The 25,068-nt window shown below is 36.9% G+C and overlaps 1 protein-coding gene across 1 annotated transcript in view; it reads left to right on the top strand.

Moving 5' to 3' along the window:
- The window catches only part of LOC136262945 (uncharacterized), a 94,241-nt gene that overhangs the window by 18,405 nt on the left and 50,768 nt on the right, over window positions 1–25,068 (top strand). The window contains exons 6-19 of the mRNA XM_066057363.1: window positions 127–243; window positions 316–485; window positions 5,094–5,182; window positions 8,357–8,517; window positions 8,570–8,735; window positions 10,814–11,047; window positions 11,821–11,910; window positions 11,971–12,065; window positions 13,569–13,821; window positions 15,118–15,174; window positions 16,515–17,104; window positions 22,033–22,477; window positions 22,540–23,367; window positions 24,313–24,699. Of these exons, the coding sequence (XP_065913435.1) occupies window positions 127–243; window positions 316–485; window positions 5,094–5,182; window positions 8,357–8,517; window positions 8,570–8,735; window positions 10,814–11,047; window positions 11,821–11,910; window positions 11,971–12,065; window positions 13,569–13,821; window positions 15,118–15,174; window positions 16,515–17,104; window positions 22,033–22,477; window positions 22,540–23,367; window positions 24,313–24,699 (3,682 nt within the window). The remainder of the gene's footprint in view (window positions 1–126; window positions 244–315; window positions 486–5,093; window positions 5,183–8,356; window positions 8,518–8,569; window positions 8,736–10,813; window positions 11,048–11,820; window positions 11,911–11,970; window positions 12,066–13,568; window positions 13,822–15,117; window positions 15,175–16,514; window positions 17,105–22,032; window positions 22,478–22,539; window positions 23,368–24,312; window positions 24,700–25,068) is intronic.

Below are 25,068 nucleotides of genomic sequence, written 5' to 3' on the forward strand. Positions count from 1 at the left end.
ACAGCAGTGTGACTACATATTCACATGCACTTTGCTATGTACATATGTATAGATACCGAGTTTGTACTTATGTCAGCTGACAACCAGCTGCTTTGTGTGGCATACATTATGTTTCTTTTATTTCAGATATATTGATGTTTATGGCAATGAAGCAGTGAATTCCTTTTTACTTCACTGTATGGAGAAGTTAGAGGCAGTAGATACTCAAATTATTGCAAGTACCCTACACTCATTCATGCAAAGGTGAAATGAAGATTTGGTTTTCCAGTTACAGTGTACTTACATTACAATATTTTACTTCTTTATTTTGTGTAGGGGAGACTTTAGAGTTCAGTTTAGTCATACACAGAAGCCAGATGTGTCAGTGTTTGAGTTGCTGTATAACATGGCGGGTACTTTACTGCAAAAGTCTAACAAACTACAAGAAATAAAAGAAAAGCAAACCAAGGCATTGTTTATTGGTGTGTATCGCAGGATTTTATGGAGTGAGTTATGTGATGGGACAAAGTGATGTATGTACTGTATGTACACATTTATGTGACCTTCTCAGTAAATACGTTGTTTATAGTACAGTAGGACCTCAATTATCCAAACCTTCAAATATCCGAACAGCATAAGTGACTGTTCTATTAGAGTATTTTGCCATTACGTGAACATTCTATTAGAGTAAGTGTATGTTCTAATAGAGTACTTGAATACAACTCTGTATGTTAATTAATAGGCTTCATTTATCCGAACAAATTCAGATATTTGAACACTTTTATGATTGATCTGGCACACAGGTGTTCAGATAATGGAGGTCCTACTGAGAGAAATGTTAGTCTTTTCATGCTCTTTAAAGCAGTAACAAGCAAAGTGCGCCTCGTATCTAACCAGTGACGTCAAATGTACAGGTAGTATACTGGTCATGTGACGCTGTTTCCAATCCGTATTAAGAGTCATTTATCTATGGACAAACATAGATAGGTAGATAGATAGATAGGTACACACCCAAGTTTTTATGAAAACAATTTCAGTAAATGAGGTGTGTGCCCACAGCTGGCTTTCAGTTGGCTGTGGGCACACGCCTGGTTTAAAAATTTATAAAAGATGCGAATGGTATAAAAGATACACAAGTTTTTATCGTGCTGTTATGCAGTGAAGCAACCTATAAACCTGCACTTTGAGCCAAGTCCCTACTCAGTAGATCGATCTACATGCAAATTATGGTCTCATATTGAAGCTCCTGCAGTGTAGCCGCTGCATATTCAAATAATTTCTTTTGTTCCTCCTATTGTTTAGAACTACTCACCATAATAGGCTGAAAGTTTGGTAACCCATCCTTGGACACCTAGATAATAGATGATGCTGAAATACACACACACGCGCGCGCACACACACACACACACACACACACACACGCACACACACACACAAATCAGAAGTGGTACAAACTATTTATTAGAATATGACGCAAGTGATTTTCTATTGACTGACTGACTGACTAACTTACTGTAACTGACCCAATAATGGCTAACTAAGGCTACTATAGATTTTTTTTGCTTCAGCCTGATGGGTGCCTTTTGGAATACTACAGTATGAATGAATAGTGCACACTTCACGGACTTACATTTTTCCCCCTTTGTTTCCCATTTTTCTTAGTTGGCGGTGTAAAGTGATGATTCACAGTAGTGTGTGATGGCTTCCCTACATCATGCAGTACGACAGTACTGTATGGTAGGGGACCACAAAGGAGTAGGTGTGGCCCGCAAAATAACATCACCCAAAAAACCAGTCTCAATTTTCCCAGATGATGATGAGGTAGTATTGGTTAGGTAAAACCAAGCTTTTAGATTGACCCGAAACGCTTTCAACAAGTTGCTACATAATTTTCAAAAAATTTACAAGAATTTTCTACTGACTGACTGAGTAACTGACTGAGTAACTGACTGGTGCCTTCAGAGAAGCGTAACTCAATAACTGCTAAGGGTATGGGCTTGATTTTTTCACTGTTCGAATTTGCTTTGGTCCGAGAGGTGCCTTTTGGCATACCGCAGTACGTACAATGCATTCTTCATGGACTTACCAGTGTCCTCCTTTGTGTCCCATTCATCTTCGCTGACAGCAAAAAGTGTTGATTTGGCGGTAGCACATGATGGCTTCCCTTCATAACAGAAATTGACCGTATTTTGCAGAGGTGCTTTTGAACAGTTCTTGATTCATACTGTTGTGTAACGGCTTGGACATAGTTGACAATGAAACGTAATGGATACTTTACTTTTCAGACGATAATTGATATAACTGGGACACATGGTGCTATTTCTTTCTTTCAGTATGCATGGATTGCAGAGGTGCTTCTCGAATTTGTGTACTTGTTTGTAATAAGAATCATCCATGTGACTGGATTGGTTGTCGAGGCAGCTCTCATATTATGATTTGTTTGTAATGCTGTGTAATTGGTTGAATATTGCTAAAAAGTAGAGGTGTACCGATAATCGGATCGGCTACAATATCGGCCACCGATATGGCATTTTTTACCAATATCCGTATCGGTACAGAACAGCAGGAGGACCGATATCGCTACCGATATTTATACAGTAGCAATGGTTTGTACATAAACGGATTGTGCATTGGTTTTCTACGTTATTCATGTGGCTCATTAGTGCCAGTGGCTTATTGTTCACTCTGCAACAAGCGCTACGCTACAAGAAGCCATATAAATGCACGCGATTCTAGTGTTCAGTTATAGAGTACCTTTGTTATAAAAGAAGGGTCACAGGATAACCAAGGAAACTTACTGTATCAGCTTCCTCACAAGCCATTAGAATGCGGAGTAATGCAGAAATATCCGTTTTAGGCTTCATGGGAGTATGCATAAAAATATTTGTGGGTGCCTAATTGTCTGGATTGCACAACAGAAACTCAAGCTGTATACCACCACAGGCAGAGTATAGCAATGAATACATGCACATGTTGTACATAGGGTAGGCAATTGTACATTTTCGTGTACTTAAAATATTAATTCAAATATCGGATCGACTATCGGTTATCGGCTTCTTTGGTTGCATCAATATCGGATATCGGTACATGCCAAAAACCCATATCGGTACACCTCTACTAAAAAGAGAAGCATAAAGGCCATTTCATGTTGATAGTTGGGGAATACATTCAGACAGAACATTAATTCTGGCAACTTTGATGAGCTATGTACCAGCCATACTGTATAGCGGGATATTTCCGAGGGGAAATATTTTATGGATGACCACCATTCAATATTTTGAGGGGGAAAAGTTTTGTATGTTTATGCTTTAAACAATCCCATCTTGACCAAGCTGCATATTTCAAGGGAGGAAAATTGTTGTGGATAGCTGCCAATCCATCAAAATCACAAAAAATTTTTGCTCGGAAAAAATCCCAATTATTGTACATAAAAGGTAAATGGACAAGAGTTTTAAGTTTTATATAGAAAGAATAAAAAGCAGCTTGTGACTATTCTATTAGAATGCTGTTACAATGGACCTGACTGTTATATTAGAGTAACTATTTTATCATGGTATGTATTTCGATCTTGCTGTTGAAATTACTGCATCATGGGTTAAGCTATTCCATGTAGTAAATCACTATGGAGTATGGTCATGGTGCTTGGATTTCTGTATTACAAGTGCACAGAAAAATTTGGAATTTTCAACTAGAATAGGGACCATAGCACATCAATAAAAGTACTGAAACAAGCTGGAGTAGTGCATGATATTAAATCACAATAAAACAATAAGAAGTGTTATATCCCCACTGTACATTTCCATTATGGTATCTTGAGCACAGTAGGGATATAACACTTCTTATTGTTTTACTGTGGTTTAATATCGTGCACTATTTCAGCTTGTTTCAGTACTTTTTATCAATGTGCTATGGTCCCTCCTTCAGTTGAAAATTCCAAATTTTCTGTGCACTTGTTTGTTAACTTTTTTTGTAAATAATTATTATGACTAGTAAACCCACGCATACCGTGAAAGAAATGGCGCCACGCGTCCCAGCCATATCAATTATCATCTGAAAAGTGAAGCATCCATTACGCTTCGTTGTCAGCTATGTTCAACCCGTTACACAGCATTTCGGATTCAAAAAGCACCTCCGCAATCCATGCATACCGAAAGTAAGAAATGGTGCCACACGCCCCAGTTATATCAATTATCGTCTGAAAAGTAAAGTATCCATTATGCTTCGTTGTCAGCTATGTTCAACCCATTTCCATTACGAAGGGAATCCATTACGTGCTACCACCAAATCGACACTCAGCAAAGATGAATGGGCACAAAGGAGGACACTGGTAAGTCCATGAAGAATGCTTTGTATGTATTGCAGTATGCCAAAAAGCACCTCTCAGGACAAAGTGACATCGAACAGTGAAAAAATCAAGCTCATAACTGTAGCCATTATTGAGTTACACTTGTCTGAAAGCATCAGTCAGTCACTTACTCATTCAGTAGAAAATTCCCTTAAATATATATATTTTAAAATTCCGTAGTAACTTGTTGAAAGCATTTCGGGTCAATCTGAAAGCTTGTTTGGGCTTAGTTTTACCTAACCAATACTGCCTCATTGTTGTCTGGGAAAATTGAGGCTGGTTTTTGGGTGATGTTATTTTGTGGGTCACGCCTACTCCTTTGTGGTCCCTACTATACAGTACTATCGTACTGTATGATTATGTGTGTGTTCATCTCTCTACTCCGTTTTTTGTCTTCACTGATGTATGTACAGTATGTCTTGATTATCAACAATAGCATTTCAACTGATACAATGGTTTAACTGTTGATGTGATTACGTGTACATAATAAACACATACTAGCCAGGTTATCGCAGAGACAGAACCGCTATGGACATTTCTATTCTAGTGCTTCGTTAATCTGATCACTTGAGGAAACAATATTATAGCTGATGATCCACAACATTAAATTCAGCTAATTATACTAATTATAAACTTGTCATATTTGTATCAAGAGTTCATTTAGTATAGAATAATGAGGATTCTTGCTTGTATGTAAGTATAAAAATTTACATTCCTGTCATGTTGTTGTAGAATGTTTGTTACTGCAATATGTACGTTCCTCTTCTAGTTTCTGTGAAGATCTTTTTTGGAGTACATGTGAACATAGATCATTCACTTTTATCTGCCTTTTGGGAATCAGAGCTCTTGGGTGAATTGGTATGTATTTTAGTTTAATTGTCTGTATAGAATAAGCTATGTATAAGCTGTATATATATATATATATATATATATATATATATCTAATCCAAAACAGCCAAGCTGTAAAAAAAAGTGTGCGGCCCTCAAAAAGGCTATGGTGAAAAAAGATGTGAAATCCAAGGTGGCGGCCAAGAAATGGCTGTGATGGTAGGTTAATGGTAAAAATTTTAATAACGACAATTCAGGTGAATTTTGTGCCAAGACCAAGCGGCACAAAAATTCACCTGAATTGTTGTTATTAAATTTTTTACCATTAACCTACCATCATAGCCATTTCTTGGCCGCCACACCTTGGATTTCACATCTTTTTTCACCATAGCCTTTTTGAGGGCCGCACACTTTTTTTACAGCTTGGCTGTTTTGGATTAGATTTCATTTCTTTTTGTATTTGTATACCCCAAAGCCGGCCATCTTGGGATTTTTTAAACCTATCTTTTTTTCTTTACCACAGGAAGAAGAAAAGATGAAGTAGATGTACTTTAAATATTTTATCAGTAAATGTACAAATTATATATATAATACATATATTGATTACAGAAATCTCCATGGTGGTTTCTTTGTAACTGAACACTCTACAAGGTGACTTCTTCTAGATGCTCTCTCTACTGGGTGAATTGTTTGTAGCTGAACGATCTACAAGGTAACTTCTTCTAACCGATCTTTCTACAGGGCAATTTGTTTGTGGCTGAATTTTCTACAAGGTAATTTCTTCTAGCTGATCTCTCTACAGGGAGATTTGTTTGTAACTGAACTATCTACAAGGTGACTTCTTCTAGTTGATCTTTCTACATGGTGATTTGTTTGTAGCTGAACTCTCTACAGGATATTTGTTTGCAGCTGAACTCTCTACATGATGGTTTCTTTGTAGCTGAACTCTCTACAAGGTAACTTCTTCTAGCTGATTTCTCTACGCGGAGATTTGTTTGTAGCTGAACTCTCTACATGATGGTTTCTTTGTAGCTGAACTCTCTGCAAGGGAACTTCTTCTATTGATCTCTCTACAGGGCAATTTGTTTGTAGCTGAACTCTCTACGTGGTGGTTTCTTTGTAGCTGAATTCTACAAGGTGATTTCTTCTAGCTGAACTATCTCTTTCCATAGTTGCATGAACTCCCTACAAGTTAACTTCTTCTAACTGATCTCTCTACAGGGTGACTTGTGTGTAGCTGATCTCTATACAGGTTTCTTGTTTCTAACTGATCTCTTGAATTCTCTTCAGGGTGACTGCTCTATTAGGATGACTGCTCTATTAGAGTATCTCGATCTCGCACTTGCTGCACCAAGTTGGATTTCGTGTTATAACTCCATGGCTTTAAGTCTGATTCTTCTACACCATTGAAGAGCTTTTCTAAGATGATTACTCCATCTATACAGCGATTTTCAAAGCATTACCCCGAGCGGCTTATCCAAGTAGTAGTTTTTTATTAGCTAATCTCGATTGCGTAATTGTTACACACTGTTGGTTTTTGTCGTTGTATCTTCCTGGTTTTTAGCTCGATTTCTTTCAAACCACAAAAGGTTTGAGGTTCAATAGTTAACTTATTCACCCACCGATTTTCAACTTCTTCCCATACGCGGTTTACCCTGTAGGCGTGACAACATATTGGTGTTATTTTTCGTGAATAATCGCTCATAACTCTTTTCCTGTTTATCGTATTCTAGCCAAAGTTGGTACAGAGATGCGCCTTTATACCCCCCTTCAGTGTGCAAATTTCAAAGCAATCGGATATTACGTTCGAGTTTTATAGCAGTTTTTGTAAGTGTGCGAAAAGAGGAAGAAAATAAGAAGAAAAAAACGAAGAAACTAAGCCAATTTTTGAAGTCGCATATCTCAGGAACGCTTGAAGCGATTTCGCTCAAATTTGGAATGTGGAGTGCTGAAGGTGGAGGGAGTGTCCACAGTAAAAATTGTCTTGTTTCATCAAGGCAGCACAGAGTTACGGAGGTGCGAAAATTGTGTTTTCTTTCTTCCTGTCAATATACTCACGGGTGTTACGCGCCAGCTTCTTGGGCCGCACGACACACATATATATACCTAAAATATAACATATTTTTAAACCAAACACTTTACAATTTTGTATTCAGTGGAATTTTCTGCTGACTGACTGACTGACTGACTGACTGACTGACTGACTGACTGACTGACTGACTGACTGACTGACTGACTGACTGACTGACTGACTGACTGACTGACTGACTGACTGACTGACTGACTGACTGACTGACTGACTGACTGACTGACTGACTGACTGACTGACTGACTGACTGACTGACTGACTGACTGACTGACTGACTGACTGACTGACTGATTCCTTCAGACAAGCATAACTCATAACAGCTAAGGCTACAGGCTTGATTTTATCACTGATCAGCCCAACAGGTGCATTTTGGCATACTGCAGTATATAGAGTGTACACAACATGGACTTACCTTTTTGTCCATGTTCCTTTTTGCTGATGGCCCAAGGTGTCTTGGTAGCTTGATGGCTTCCCTACATTTGTAATCGTCTGTATTTTCTGTAGTGACTGGATTGTTTGCAGAGGTGCTTCTCCTACTGTACTTTGTTAGTAACGCTGTGTAATGGGCTGACCATAACTAAGGAATGGCACCTGAGTCTATCAGTGCTACTGTCTGAACATGGTTGTTATGCCTCTTGTGATGCGGTATGGGTGGGTTCACCAGTCATAATGATGTTACAAAAAGTAAACAGACAAATATATGGAAAGTTATGAATTTAAGTTTAATTGCTGTACTATTATTAGAGATCGTAGAGAAAAAAAGTAGGGAAACAAGGGAGGCCACCTACACCTGTAGACATACCAGTGGACATTTAATCCCTAATTCATTCGTGGGTATAGAATTAATTACGGACTAAATGTTCACTAGTATACGTTTCTGTAAGTATAGGCAACCTCCCTTGTTTCCCCATGACCCCTCATCGAACTTAAAAATTCCTAATTTTCCTTATACTTGTTAGATATTAATGAGCTAGTGGAACATAGTGAAAGTGATAAACAAATTAATTGATAATTAATAAACAGTAAGATCTACTATAGTATTAGCTGGTCACCATTTGGTGGGTATGTAGTTACAGCATATTAACTATGTAGTCATGTGATTGATGTCTATGCAGAAAGGACTGGCATTTGCTGATGATACAGTGAAAGAATTTGCTAGAGGATTTGAACTGTGCAAGATGCTGAGGTTGCCTGAAACTGCTTGTATGGAACATTCTAGCTTTGCTGTGTTTTTGGATCCTTTGAAATTGAAAGTCTTGCATGTAACACACATAATGTGAGTAGTGTTGATTTGACTGTGATATTACTGTTCTTATTTTAATTTATAGACAATTGTTAAATGCTTGGGAAGCTTATCTTCCTTGGGATGCTCAACAGTTGTTCTTGCGGTTTTTGCCACCTATGAGGACCAATTATTCCACACTTTTTGAACATAATGTGAGAGAGTGGAGAAGATTCAGTAAAGATGGTACCAAACTTGGAGCCTATAGTGAAGTAAGTTTCCTTTAATTTGTGTGTCTATACAACCTGTGTGTGATTTATTTGCATGTTGATAAAGAAACAAGACAAACTTTTAGGGTATGTACATACATACCTCAGAGATGGCAGAACTAATTTAACTAAAATTATATATGTTAGCTCCAAAGCAAAAAATTGGTCTGTTCTGTTCAAGCCCAACCGAATGATGGTTACATGAAAATTGCATTTTTCTGAATCCTGTATAATACACAAACACATGCAAGCTCTCGGCCATACAACAAACTCATTTTGTGGCACAAAGTAGAGGCTTATTCAAGGGTTATACTCTGCTTCTTCAGTTGAACCTTGATCATCTGAACACCTTGATTATTTTAATGCCAAAAGCAATTGTGCTATCGGAGTATTTGTCACTAGTGTGTGTTGTTGGAGTACAGTATGCAAATGTATGTGTGTTCTATTATTAGAATATTGAATGCAGCAGCGTATACAAGTGTAAGAGTGTACAGACCAGTGTACATAGGGCAGAGGGAAGTTAGGTTGAAAGCAAGTACATGAGTCTACACTGAAAGGCATACAGCGGATCAATGAAATACGTATAGCGAATACATAATGGTGTCATGATAAGCCCTGTAAACCCCCCCCACGCTGCAATTTTTTTTGAATTTTTCAATCATGCAAGATCTTATGCCAGGTCATGGGTATTCGGTGTAATACAGAGAGGAGTGCCACTTTAAAATCTCTTATGTGCAAAGACAGCAGTTTTGTGTGCTTACTACAAAGACATGTAGAGAGTCCCCTTGCTGGTGAAAACTGAAACAATTGGTTGCCACCAAGAAAGTTAGATACATAGATGAATTAGACCACCAATCTAATGCTGGATGCTACCTTGGAATCACAAGTTAACATGAATTTTGTTTCATAGCAGTGTTATCCTGTTAACCTCCTATACGTAGTCATCATCTGAAATGTTAGCCTTGTTAGTTTTATTACAATCTACGTATGGTGGAGATTAAATTTGCACTTCAAGTGATGATCCTTCTTGTTAAGCATCGTAAAATCTTGTGTTTGTTAATTTTTTGCAGCATAAATCTTCAATGGTGAACTTCTATAGCCAGTAGCCACAACAAATGACAAAAATATCGCCAAACCTTAGTCTATAATTTCATGAAAACGTATACCCCTAAACTAGTTATTTGTAAGCAAAGTGGCCTTTCGTTTAGTTTTTGGTTATGCTCGTCTTGTTATGCTGAGAACAATACATGAACTCGATTTCAATCAATCCACTTACTTTGATTGTTGGAAGCGTGTTGTGAAGATTCCTGTTTATCCAAAGTAATAGACAATATGCGAAGCCATTAACACAATACCATGAACTAATGCTTTACGCTGCAAGTAAAAGACATTGGGACACTGAAAGACAGATGAGTAGCTACTGCAGTTAACAAAAAGACACGTCAGCGTGATAACATGAGTTCTTTAGTGTAGTGTTTAAAATCGTATTCGTTTTTAAGATTAATAGAACCTAGAAGACATTAAAGCAAATGCAGCACACTTATTTAATTTGAACTACTGTGTAACAGGTTACTTTCAAAGGAGCAAAGAGCAACTGGTAAAATTAATTTCGAAGGTTTTATTTTTGAATGCTCAAGCATGCGTAATGTCAACAAAAACATTTTAGTAGTGCGTACTTAACTACACTAGTACTTGAATTGTTATGAAGATGGTGACCACATGTATCAGTACAATTAAATAGAGACAATGATGGTGGGATATCATATATACAATAAAATATGGACCACTGCACTATGAGGATAATTTGTCTTCTTGCAGACAGGAAAGAACAAAAGCACAAATTATTGCAACAGCTATCCACATGTAGAAGAAAATCTTGAGTAGATTTAGGGTCCGGTTGCTTACTAGCAATTGATAAAATAGCAATGAAAAGGCCATGGGATTTTATTCCAACTGTAGTTAGCAATTTTTTGAAGAGTTCAATTTTGTGAAACCACTGCTCTTTGAATAATTCAAAGAGAAATTCCTTGTGACATACACATCTATTGTATTGAATTGCATTTATTGTTATATGTGTGTAGATTTTAAAGTTCCTGGAGTACATATATGGGCATTTAGCTAAACTGAATGTGTCTGATGAAGAAAAGAGTGGGATCACGGAAGTAGTTAACACAGGAATTGAAAAGTGGCTAGAGCTGTTGGTGACTAATGTTGACATACATTCCAGTGATGCTGTGAAGTATTTCACCTTATTACGACAAGATTTGCGTCCAGTTCAGCTCAGTAAAAAATTTAAATCAAAAGTTACCAGCTGTGTAAGTTATTTTGTAGAACTTGCATTATATACTGTATGAAGTAGTTGTGTTATTGGCATGAGTGATTTTCCTGATATATATGCATGAGTACAAGGGCCACAGGCTGAGTGTGAGTGTGTACATGAGGCAAATTACAAGTGCCCATGATACAACTAATATATTCCACTTCGGTGACTTACCTTCAAGTGTGGGAAACTGCAGGCATGCTTCATGCGTGTATTTATATGGGACCATGTGAATTTCAAAACAGTACTTGTGATATGAAGCGAAGAACAAGCGATGTCATCTCCACTGAATGTCCGCTTATTTATTTTTCTATCGCATATTCATGAGGTAGTCACGTGATCTTTTGTATACAAATCGAATCGCCATCACGTGCTGAGTCTAATGGCATTTAGTATGATGTGCTACGATGAAATTTCATTGAGATATGGCTGATCAAAGTAGCAGGTGTAGAGTAATGGCGGACGGTAATGAAAGAGCTACTTTTTCTTGGCGGCCTAGCAGTGGAGATTCTTTTCAAACCAAGTGATACTTTTGTCAGGAATTTCATGGTGAGTATCGTGGTGTTAGTGAATTATTTCTACTGTGTACTGATAAGTAGTTATAACGGCTTATACTAGCCCATGTACTTGCGTCCAATATATTGGACTTTGGTCCTCGAAGGATTAAAGCCTCACATTTTATTTGTAAAATCATTTTTATACTAGTATGATGTACTGTTTTGTCTGTTTTGCGTATTATTTTTTCAACTTTTCATGTATATTTCATAGATCAAAACAAAAGGATTGAAAGCTGTAAAGCAACTTCACATGGCTCAATTTTTTATTCTGTTTAAGGACCTACAAATTTGGCCATCCCAGGTACATAAATACATATACCAGTTAAATATACATTATTTGTGATCCCATACACATTTGCAGTTTGTGGAGGATTTTTTGAACAACTACAATGCTCCCATGACTATTGACTTCAAGGACTCATCTTGGAAACTTCTTTTGGCAGAAATTGTATACAGGTTTGGCGAAGTTTAATAATATTATGCATGGTATGCTTTAAAGGGCTATAGCCATTACTGAAACATGTTAGATACCTTTGGTGATTTTTTTGTCATGTGTGTCATTTGCAAAGACTAATTCTGATCACAGCAATCACCAAGTGCTCACTAACAATAGTGCTATAATAAATTCGAGTAAGCTTACTTGACAAAAACAATTATCTTTAATAACCAACTGGTTTTTGATAGCAGCATTTTAAGTGGCGCCTATCATTTTTAGAGGAGAATCCTGCTTTATAGCACTACTATACTGTTTGATAGATACTTGGATTTGTGCAATAACCTACACTTGTGTTATGAGGAACAATAAAAATAATTAGCAAGTTCTGGATTCCCTAAGCTTGTTTCCTTACAGTTGAAACAAAAAGGTTGCCAAAACGAAGAAGTTTTGCACCCATCCTTGCTCTAACCGTCAGCTACATACAACATAACATAAAGCTTGGTAGTTAATAAAGCTTGTTTGTAAAGGCATGCATATACGTAGGTCGAATGGCTTAAGATGTTTACTTGTGATTCACTATGCGGTTTGCACAAAGATTTTTCACTAGTTTTGTTCTTAGTGTTGAACTGAGTCGGGTCAACCGGGTCACATTTTGGTCTGGGTCATCCGGGTCTGACCCGGATAGGATCATGTGTGAAGCAAATTAATTAGTTGGACGATATGGAATGTTTAAATGCAAGTTCTGATGCAGCCCAGCTTCTTTTTCAGCCCTACATATCTGGATGACGGCAGCTATACATGCAGCCACACCCATCCCATTTATCGGTAATATTACAGTCTGCAGGTATGCACGAATCCACGCAGGCTTATGTGGAGCCATGCCCACTAATCGATTGTTGTTGTATGAGATATGGTGTGGTCTTGCAGCAGGCCAGCTTCTTTCATGAGCCACACCCACTTTTATTTTGGGAATGTGAAGTACTGTTTGTAATCACGGTGTATTAGCCTTGCGCAAAGCCATACCCACTTGCAGGAAATGTAAATGTATCTTGTTATCTGCAAACTTATGTGGAACCATCTAACATTGTTAATTATAGACCTTACCTGCTTAGTTTTCATATAGCTACTCTTGTGCTTAACACATTAGTGAGCACTCAAAATGTAGCTCTTGACGCAAGCCTCGCTTTTAATTAATCCGGGTCAAATCCAGGATTGCTATCTGGGTCAGTGGATCATCCGGGTCAGCAGTAATGACCCGGTTTCAACGCTGTTTGCTCTACACCCTGGCATTCAAGACCCTGTAAATGATGAATACCAGTCATTAGAAAACTCAACTTTACGTTCCTGGATTATGACCACTTTGTTTGATACAAATATCACATGAAGTGACTTGTGAAAAAATGTTGGTAACAGCAATGGAATGCAGATTGACAGACAGACAGACAGATGGCTTTTCAGCTTTACATGTGTTGGGTGCTTGTGTAGCTACAGTGTCTATTAATACCAGTGCATAATATCTACAGATTTTCAGATTCCCATTGTAAGAAATGTATAGTTGGCTTGCTGAAACGTGCTGGAGATGCTTATAAGAGTGGCAAGAAACAACACAATTTTGTGATGGATCTTATGAAGTTGGATATTCCAGAATTGCTACTTGTAAAATCTCCTAAAGAACATGATCCCAATGTTGAGCACTTGTTCAATGAGATGATCCGTGGATTTATTCAACGAAATGCACTAAGAGATGTTATAATCACCCAAGTTGTACCTATTATGGTGAGTGATATGTAGTGTTAAGGACAAGGTAATATGTATACGATTGTGAGAACATCTCCTTAGCAAAATTATCTCTCTAGTAAAGGGTTCTGTCCTAGTGCAAAGTTAAGCAAGTGTAAATATTTGAGTAGCGACCATAGAAATTAATACAATGAAGTAAGGGAGGTGATCTATACCTGCAGTTCAGTTATGTATATTAGTAGGTATCCTATTTCAGTCATGCCACTCAAATATAAATTTTTTATTTTAGCTTGTTTGTTTACTTTTTTGTTTGTTATCATGATTTATGACTGGTGAGCAAACGCATATCACACCAAATGAGAGAATGATGCTGGCCACACATATTATATAAACCACTGAGAGTAGCTGAACGTGTGCCCAACTATCAATTACTGAAAGTGGTGTGGACATACTGCTATGTTTTCAGCAATTATTATGGCATTATAAAAATAAAAGCAATACGAGAAGTGCTTCTGTAATTGGTTGGTCCAGTCACTTTGGATATCATTGACTATTCCCAGCTGCACTGAAGCCATCACATGTTACAGTGAATCCACACCTACACCGTAGTGGGTAAAGAAGTGGGATACAAAGGAGGACAAGGTGCAGAAGTCCATGATGCATGTACTGTAGCTGCTGTGATTGACGAAAAGGCCCATCTGGGACCAAAGTGATGTGAAGAAGTCAAGCTTGTAACATTAACCATAGTCGAGTTATGGTTGGCTGAAGGCATCAGTCAGGCAGGCAGTTAATAGAAAATTAAATAATTTTACAGTAAATACTTGTTGGAAGAGTTTGGGGTCATTCTGAAAGTATGTGTTTGGACTTGATTATGTTAATCCTATACCAAGCTGGTATGAGTGAAAAAGGAATGAGGCTGGCTTTTGGGTGATATTTTGGGCAAAAAATAGCCCAAAGCTTTACAGCACTACCATAACTTATGATTGTTGTAATGGAGAAAGCGGATATGCACAGCTGTTGTACACTTCAGTACTCCGTAATGCATTGTGTACATTGTAGCTAGCCTGCATGCCTACATTTTTTTCATTTCATATTGATTTTATTTTGGTATTGTTGTGATATCATATAATGTTGAAAGTTACACACTGTGCTAATTAGTTTGCGGTAATGTTTAATTGTTGCATTCATATCTCACTGTTTAGAATTACAGTCACATTCAATACAATATGCATGTACATGTTTAATTATTTGTTTACCCATATTTATCTGTGTACGTATCAAGTGAGTGTACGTATATAAGTGAGTATATATTAAGTGAGTATGTTGTATTTATAGAAATTGGTGACACCAAATAATCATTTTCAATCCTTGATTCTTGCTGCTGTACAGAAAGTGAGTGTTTTGTATGTAACTTGTAATGATTCTTACGGTACTTTGGCTGTTCTATTAGAGTATCAGTCTCTATTTTGTAATTGTTTGGTAGGTATTTAATAAGACAAGTAGCGTATAGTAAAAAACTTTGGCGAATTTGGCAAATAGGGTTCAATTGCCAAAGTTTTTTTTGCCAATTATTTTAGATGATCACATGAGCATATTGAGTAACTAGACTTTGAGATGAAGGTCAGTTCGTACAACCATGCAATAAAGATCGAGCTGACTTTGGAGATCTTTGAAATGTGTCCCACAGTTGTAAGCACTCCTTGGGATAGCATTTCCAACCGGCTTCCTGTTCGTACATTAGCTAGTTTATCATCTCGCGATGGATTTGGCCAAATACTTTGATATACGTGATAACCTCTGCTACTGAAAAAGTAAAATACGGTCACTCTCATCATCACAGGAGATAGCGAAGCATGCCTTTGCTAGATCATTAGCTACAAAAGTACTGCTACAATAACAATGCTAGCTACCTGACACTTACTACACTACTTAACTGATGAGCCGACACCTCATTATCCTTTCGTATCGTACATGCAGTAAAAACTTTGGTGAATGTTCTTTCAATTGCCAAGTTTTTTCTGCCAATTTTTTTCAGCAGAAGGGTTTTGTCACACTTTTTACCGCCAAAGTTTTTTTACTATATGATATCGCTAAATTGGCTCTTATAGGCCATTTAAATTATGAACATGGTTATTTCTGCAAGAATTCAATAAAGAAATACAGTAGAGATCAAGTAATGGAATGCAACAATGTATCATCAATGTATACTGTATTGGTGAAACATTGAGGCCACTATCTGTATTGATAAGAAATCAAGTTGTATGGACATTAGAAATTACTACATTTTTATGGCCATGAATCAAATTATTGTATGTTGTTGTTGCCAGATTTTTGCACCTAATTTATTATTTAGTATTTTGGAAAGAAAATGGTCTCTCTATTTTCAAAAGTTACAGATACCCACTATTCTCCACTTTGTTTCATCATCTATCATGTGATACATCCATATCACCGTATCGTGATGCATACAATGGAGACAGTATATCGATGCACTCAAATAATGTATTGTTCATTGTAATTGGTACGAAAACTTGTTTGCATAAGAATGTTTCCTTGTTTACAATTTTGAAGGTTGGCTTTTTCCAGTACAGAAATTCTCATTATACTTTTAGCGAAGGATTATTTTTTGTATATTGCAGTGTTAATTCAAATAACATGAACATACTTATTTTTATTAACTATGGGATAGATTTATGTTGGTAAAACATATATACTTTGTTATTTTATAACAGGAAATAGTACCAGATACAAGGATGATAGAAAAATTCTATTCAAGTAATCATTTAAAGCTTCTTGTTGTAACCAGTGTAACTGCTGCTTGTAAAACAATTGAGTGTCTCCAACAACTTTCTAGTGTTGATAAGTTCTACTGGAATTTTATTGCTTCTTGCTGTAACCACATACAACCAGATGTTGGAAACCTGGATAGGATTTCTGCCTGTTCTTTTGTTGTTGAGAAACTTGGAAAGATATTTCATGAATACTGTATTGTAAAAAAAATTGGTAGTCGAGTATTTCATGAAGTTCCACAAGACATCAATCAACTTTCCAATAGTGATGTGAAGGATTATTTTAAATGGATTGTTAAGATGCAGAGTATCGTGATCCACTGGCATGGACGATTCATAAAAGAAGAATTTAATTATGATGACATTTTTGCTTACGCTAGTGTTTTACCAAATTTTGGCAAATTTGCCGCGGCCCTCAATGTTGATCATCTTGTTTATCAAAGTACTGAAATATCAATGATCAAAGACCAGTACTCATCGATTTATGCTGGATTGTGTTCACTGTTAGTAAAGAACATTAAAGAAGCTAATTGGTAATGTTACTTTCTTGTGTGTAACTTGACTCATAACATAACTCAGTAGCAAATGTACTACATTTACTGCTTTCTTGGAGCGTCTAAACTAAAATGTTGTGTGGGATTTTCTACATGCTGTACAAATGTTTTAAAGGCAGTGACTTATACTGTATATGAATTCTTACTGCCTGTTCATAGCAAATCCTTTAATGCGATTTATATATTCAGAGTGAATAGAATGTGAAGGGGTAAGGAGATTTCAAGGATCTCGGGAAACCTTTACATGCTTTTTCTGAACATTAAGAATGTGAGACTTTGGGTGTCCCAACTCATCTAAGTACCTATGTACATATACTGAAACACATGCTTTAGCCTCAGGGTACATAGCAATGCTTCTAGCTATAGTGTATAACTGTGTGCATATGCACATGTATATCAATTATTGTATCATATACTTATGAATTAAATTGTGTTCTAGCAAAGTAGACATGATGGATGATTAACTTAATAGCACATGTTGCTGTCAGACCTTCAGTGCTGGTCAATGTAAATTGCTAATAATAATAATAATAATAAATAAATCAAGGCTGGCTTTGGAGGGTGGGGTAGGTCGTGCCCCCCCCCAACTTTTTTAGAGCTAAGCTTAGTGTATAGCAGACTAACAGTATAAAAAGCCATGTAACTATGTATGTGGATTGGTTGTTTCATGTAATGAAACTTACCCTCGAACTTACCCTCGAACTTACCCTCGAACTTACCAAAACCTCTATTGAATTGTAGCGGTATTAAGTACTAGTGTACACTTCATGAAATAAAGTACTTACCAGGAGCGCATCGAATCCTATAGACAAGGGAGCATGTAGCTCTATAAACAGCGAAATTTGAACATGGCTGTTGTGTACTATATTAAGTGACTTTTTTAAATTCCCTAATTAGGATGTTATGAGGAGGCACATGCTCAAATGCATCATGTTTCCGCTGTGATGAAGTGAAACTATGGAAGCAAATCCAATGGCACGACGGAGGAATAGTAGCACAGGCTTAGCAGGACAGTCTTTTTACAGTCACTAATCACGTAAAATTACATGAAATTACTACTCCACTTGATATTCCAAGCTCTACCTTTGACTTGACAATCTTCCTATCGAAGCGCAGCATTACATAAAACGATGGAGTAGCAGCCCATTCAGTGTATCCCTGTTGTGCATAAGAATAATGTAACCAATTATATACATAGTAACACTGGACGCCATGTTGGAATTTCATCCATCGTATTGGTAGTGTATTCAGTTACATGCTCCCTTGTCCATAGGATTTAATGTGCTCCTGCACTTACATACTGTGCTACAACAGCCTATAAGCCTCTCATACACAGAGTATTCCGGGAAAGCCTTGGGTTTGTAGGTGTGCCTTATTGCAGGGACAGATTTAGTGGGGGTGGGGGGGCTAAGGGAGCTGTAGCCCTCTTTCCTTTCTACAGTAAGTTAGTACTTGGCCAATAAAACCTATGTGTATCAAAAGCAGACTTATTTCAGGAATTATGCATCACTACCAACACAAATAATGTTTATGTAACTATACCTATTTTCCAGAAGAGTATAACTTCCTTTTCCTCAAGAATTCTTCAAGAAACAGGTTTTGATTGTAGGTTGCATCTACAGTTACAAAAGTTTTAATTGTGGGTTTTGTTTTATTCAGAATATTAGCAGTGTTTCCACTACAATGATTAGTTTGGTTTTTAAATTTTAAAATGAATTATATGATTCAAAAAGTGTTAGTTTGTTTAATTGGTTAGAGTTATCAGCTTCAGTATAATATGCAGCTACCAACTCAGCCTTTTGCTAACTGTGGTTATGTACAGTCTCATAAGGTATATATTCACCCACTTTTGTCTATGAATGTAAAATCTGTATCAGTTACCTTCTGTTATGACCCCATGTTGTGGGTTATGGTGCTTGCATTTGTAGCTAGCTATAGATTCATAACCAGGTAGATCTAAAAATATGTTGATTATCACAACAGCTAATTCAGAAAGTTGCACTTTGCAAAGGATTTCCAGTGAACTAGCTAGTGGTTGCTAGTGCCCTTCATTGCATTCTGCTTTTCAGTACACTTTACTAGTGTTATGGCTAACAAAGTGTCACTAGGCTAAGGAGCATGTATACTAATAATTGTGACATTCAACACCACTGCTACTTAGCTATACATGTTTCTGCCTCACAGATTTAGCTGATTAGAGCATGACTAAGATACATTATGGTATATAGCTAGCTATATCTAAATGCTTGGTAGCTACTAATGAAAAGATTATCATGCATGCATGCAGCTATTCAAAATCAGTCTTGATTTAATGGAAAAGTAAATTTTAATGATATAAACTGAAATTCATAATTTTCCACTGAAAAACTGCTAAAAACACTCTCAGATTCACCTTTAGAGGGCCTAATTTTCAAAAACTTTGGGGGGAGGGGGGACGCCCCCAGACTCCCTTAGGTTGGCATGCTTTGCATGCTAGTGTGCAAAACACTAATGTTGTCATTATTCCAAATGGCTACCTTGGATACTACATGAATCTTACCACTAGGACCTTGTGAGAAGGCTTGGTATCTTCTATAATGTCTGGTTAGTTACCTATGTCCCTGTCCAGCTTAGCCCCCCACCCCCTTTCAAAAAGTCCTAGATCTGTCCCTGCCTTATTGTCATGTGATGAGACACATTGGAACTAGCTCCAGTAACAGTACTGTGTCATTATCCAACTAACAATAAGCTTAGTTTGAATGCTTAAACATTGTTAATGTGTGGATTCAGCTGAGTGTAGCAATTATATAAACTATTACGCAGCTGATACTGAAATTAAGCTTAATATGCCTCTAGATTGTATCTCCTAGTAGTGGTGCCACGATATAGAAAAACTCTATATCATATATCACCAAGGTTTATATCATGATATGAACGTATGTAATAGTAATGAGAACTCATCCCATTTGTTTTATACAGTAGAACATGTTCCAAACTAAATAAGAAATCAAAACTTTTAAGATGTAGCAAGTTTTTCCCAAATACAGCAAATTTTCTGTGATGTACCATATTTTACCCTTGTGTAAGAAGTATGGTTCCTACACGTGTAGGGAAACATTGGGATATTTTGTAGGAAATATTCCCACACTGTTGAATTTTGTAAGAAAAATTCCTACACATGACATATTGTGTAGGAATAATTCCTACAAGTGTAGGAATTATTTCTACATTTGTAAGAACAATTCCTACACTTGTAGGAATGATTCCTACACTTGTGGGAATCATTTCTACACTAGTAGGAATTATTTCTACACTGCAAGAAGATGTCTTACACTTTGTGCCATGTGTAGGAATCTTTCTTACAAAATTCAACAGAGTGGGAATATTTCCTACAAATTCTGCAAAAATTCTCAATAAAGCTCTACACGTATAGGAATCATGCTTCCTACACAAGTGTAAAATTCCTTCCGGCACTTTACCTCAAAATTATGATTTCTTATTTAATTTGGAATATGTTGTAGCATCTGAAGATCAATCGTGGTTTTAGTAGCGTGGGCTAATAGCCATCAAAACATAGTCCATACGTTAAAACGTAATTAATACGTTACTATGCTTCAACACGCAGTGTTAGAAAACTTGTAATTGTGAGATGGAGTTTATACTGTATGATCATTTTTGTACTAACTTAAGCCAACTACCTTCGCTATTGGGACAGTAAGTAAGTTATTATACTAAGTTAAGTACTTAGAACTGTAAGTTACTAACCTATTTCAACGTAGCAGTAGTAGCTTTGCTGTTCCGTAGTCTGTTCAAAGGCTGATATGTGGTGGGTAGAAATACGCATCCACAATCGCCCAAACAATTATTTTGTGCCTTCATTATCCTTTAGTAACAACCAACTAGTCTCAGTTATCCGAACCCCTTGGGACCAGGGGTGGTCCATAAGTCTGAAAAGTGCGTATCTCTGAAACTGTGTATAAATAACCTTAAAATAGCATGAAGAAAAAATTTTAAAATATCAGTATTTTCAACTACTCTAATAGAACAGTCACTACTCTAATAGAGCATCATTTCCGTAGTTCGGTTAACCGAGAATCCGGGTATTTGGGGTCCGGATAACTGAGGTTCCACTGTAATTAAGACAAGTGGCTAGAAACCTTAAACCTCCCAGTTTACTTTGAGATTGGCTTGTGGCCACTACTAAAACCATCAATGCATAACTTAATTAAATGCCAAATACCATATGTCTGGCCTCCCCCACATCATTATACTAAGTGGCGATCACACAACCATCGATATAACTGATTGGCTATATCATATCACTGCCTTGTTATATTGATACTATCGATGTATCGATATAATTATTGTGGCAGCACTATCTCCTGTTGTTTTTTTTTCTGTGGCTGCATGCCCCCATACCCCCTAGCAGAAGCATGGTATGCATACTTGCACACTCCAACCATAAGTGGCCAACCCAACTCAGTTTTGCCAGAGCCGGCCCTGTAATATCATGATCATATCAGTACGGTGGTAAAAGTCCTGTGTATGCCCATGTTTCTGCTGTCATACCACCCTTGTAGCGAAATACATGTAAATGTATTTCTTGCAGGTTTAGTAGATTTTTAACTCTTAATGACTAGAATCTACAGAGTTCACAAGCCTCAAGGATTTCTTCTTCCTTAAAACTTTACATGATTTACAGCCCTGTGTTTAGTATGGTGAAGGAATGTCGCAATTGGTGAGAATTGTATACCATTTTAGTCTTTAGCATTCCAAAAAGATAAATTACAAGTCCATGTGACCTTCTGTATACAAATTGATTGATGAATATCATAAGCCACTGGGTGATACATTTTGTACGTATGTTTTATGTAGTTTTAAGGGTTTACTAATCATATATGAATTATGAATTTTATCATTTATTATAGGTCTACTCTTGTTGATATTCTACACTCTTATGGTGTAAGATTAGATTATGCCATCCAAACAAATCTTGATGCTCATGTTGTCCTTCCTGGGAGAGGTTCAACAGTAGATCCCAGTGAAATACAACAAGGTCTTAACCAACCTGCTAACCATCTTGACTTGGAACCTGAGATGATCATAATGTTACGGCAATCTACAACTTTGAAAGTTTTAAAGCAAATAGATCTAGAGTTGCAGAATTTTTTGGATCCTATTTACAAAAAATTGGAGTTTCTAGTGTACTTTCATTTACACAATTGTGAAATGTTTAGTAAATACCTGAAGAGTCAGATTGCTAAATTATCTAACTCAGATGATGATGATGTTGATGAATCAGATATCATTATTACAATGCCATCAACAGTTAAACGGCCAGCAGTATTAGATCCTAATGATCAGCTGGAACAGGTATGTGCACTCCATGTTTGTTAACAAGTGGTTTAGTGCATTTTGTGCTATACCCATTGCAGTTTGCCAAAGCTTTAGACAACACAAAAGTGTTTATTTTAAGCTTGATCAGGGGAACTGCCAAATACAAAGAAATTTTTGCTGAAGGGACAATGGAGGAGTCATTGCAGAAGTTTGATGCTGAAAGTGAATTTAAGATAATGTGTGGATTTCCTGAATTTAAAGAAGCTTCTTCTGCTAATGAGGAAGGAAAACAAGGCATCAAGAACATGTTAGAATTGTTTCAGTATTCACAGCAGATATCTATCATACCAGACGTGTGTAACCAGTATCACCTGCAAAAGTGTTTGGATGATCCCAAGTTAGAAGAGCTAAAAGCAATCGCAAACAGTTGTAAAAATGCTGAAGACAGAGCTAAAATTACTGGACAAATTGCAAGTAATTACATGAAGAGTATTTGGAAAATTTTAAATTTTGAAGCTTCCAATACCGATAGTACTAATAGTAGTGACAGTTCTGTTCTTGCTAAGAAATGTCTAAAAATATTTCCGGCTGTTGCAAATTGTGCTGAATTTTACCAGTTTATCCAAGGAAAAGGTTTCACCACTGATACTGGTAGGTCTGCATTTCAATCCCAGGTACAGCTGATAACAGCTCAGTTGCAACATGAAGATTATAATGAAACAGTTTTGAACCATCTTGTACCAGCTTTTAATTATATTACACCATTCCTGGATACTGAGCAGACTCTAGCAGAACTGATGGGTAAAATTGTTAATCTGTTCAAGGAAAACGTAGGGTTTGGTCGTGATCCCAGAAAGGATTTTTGTCAATTAGAGACAGTAAATTCTAATATCACTATGATCCAGTTGTGGTTCTCAAGGACAGAGGTACATATGTATTGTAAGAGCTACTGTATACACAACAGTTATGTGGTGTGTTTAAAGCAGGTGTGGTTCTAGAAGGGTTTCAACAGCAGATGGCTTTATAGAATCAAAATTAAAGATTAATATATATCTCTACTAGATAGGTCAACAGATAACTCTAGTATTAAGTCATTTGACGTACAGTGCAAAGCAATGCTTAGTAGCTAAACCTCATAAATTAGTACTCATCGTCATGAAGTCGAAACCTAAAATTTCTTCTCCATCTGATTGTAGTGAGTTAAGTGCCTCAAAAATTTTAACCATTTCAACCACTTACATGTAACGCTTGAAACTGTTTTGTTAAGAGACCTGGAATAGCTGAGAAATGATGTAGGGTTAATTTACTCATATACACATGTAGCCACCTAACTAGACAATATAGGCTACCCTAGAGTGGAACCCGCCCTTTGGCAAACATGTCAGAAGAGTTGACCATGACTATGGGTAAAATGCGTAGCTGCTCTTCTACTTTGGAGTTCAAAACCAGCTGAACTTTCCTTAGTTTGAAGCATGTGTTGTGTATGTAGTAACTTCATGAATGTTTTTGTATTAAACCAAACTCAGTACCAAAATTCACCCTGAATCCTTCTTACATGTGCCAAACTTCAAAGCAATTGGACAATGTGTTTGCATTTTAGAGCAGGTTTGATTGTATGAGAAGAAAAGAAAACATGCCACTTTTGAGGGCTCATATCTCAGGATTGCCTATGGTCAAATTTAGTATGTGAGCTACTGAAGTTGGAATGTATTTCCAGTACAAAAATTGTTTCATTTTGTAAACTACTTAAAGTAGCACAGAGCTACATGCATTTTTTTGCTGATACACTGGTGTGCTGTGCTGGCACCGTGGTCTGCACAACGCACTATTGGGTGCTCATTGTAATATTATCAATCATGCTTTTTTAACAGGGAGATACTTTAGAGAATGTTGCTAAAGAATTGGACTGCATCATGAAAACTGGTTACTTTGAACTAGTCATTTGTCCTAAAAGGATTGTTGGACATACACAGACAGATGATGAAGCAGCTGCTGGAGGTACTTCTGAAGTTCTTCTACATTATCACCCAATGAAGGAGCTGTATCACAGAAAGTACAGACAGTCTGTATTAAATGACAGTGCCTCACAAGACTTGGATAGTTCCATGGCAATGTCACCTGTTGTGTCAGAAAGACAACACTCAGTTTTATTGGAAACATGGAATAACAAACAAATTGAGGATTTTGTCAGAAAGCTTGGATTTTTAGAAGCGCAAACTGTAGAACAGCCTGTGAAAACATTCCAGCAGTTGAATCAGGTATGTACAATGTATGCATACAGAATTGCATGTTTTATACGCATATCATACAGGCACGTGTAAAAAATTTCATGGTGTATATAAAATTTTGTGGATTTCATGGTACAAGTATAGTATGTATGTATGAACCTGATCCATGAAATTTTATTCCACCAAAAACACTATGTACCTCAAAGTTCACATCGCATCCAGTTTGACAATCGCATTGCTAGCAATGAGGTGAGGTGAGCTATAATTCTGGACCCACGGATTTCTGCTCATCAAGATTATGCCATGAAATTTTTTACCCACAAACTTGCAAATTTGTTTCTACACAAACCACAATTTTTTACCCATGAAATTTAGTACACTTACGGTGTATCACCTACT

Source organism: Dysidea avara, chromosome 8 (genome assembly GCF_963678975.1).
Source record: "Dysidea avara chromosome 8, odDysAvar1.4, whole genome shotgun sequence".
Taxonomy (NCBI): domain Eukaryota; kingdom Metazoa; phylum Porifera; class Demospongiae; order Dictyoceratida; family Dysideidae; genus Dysidea; species Dysidea avara.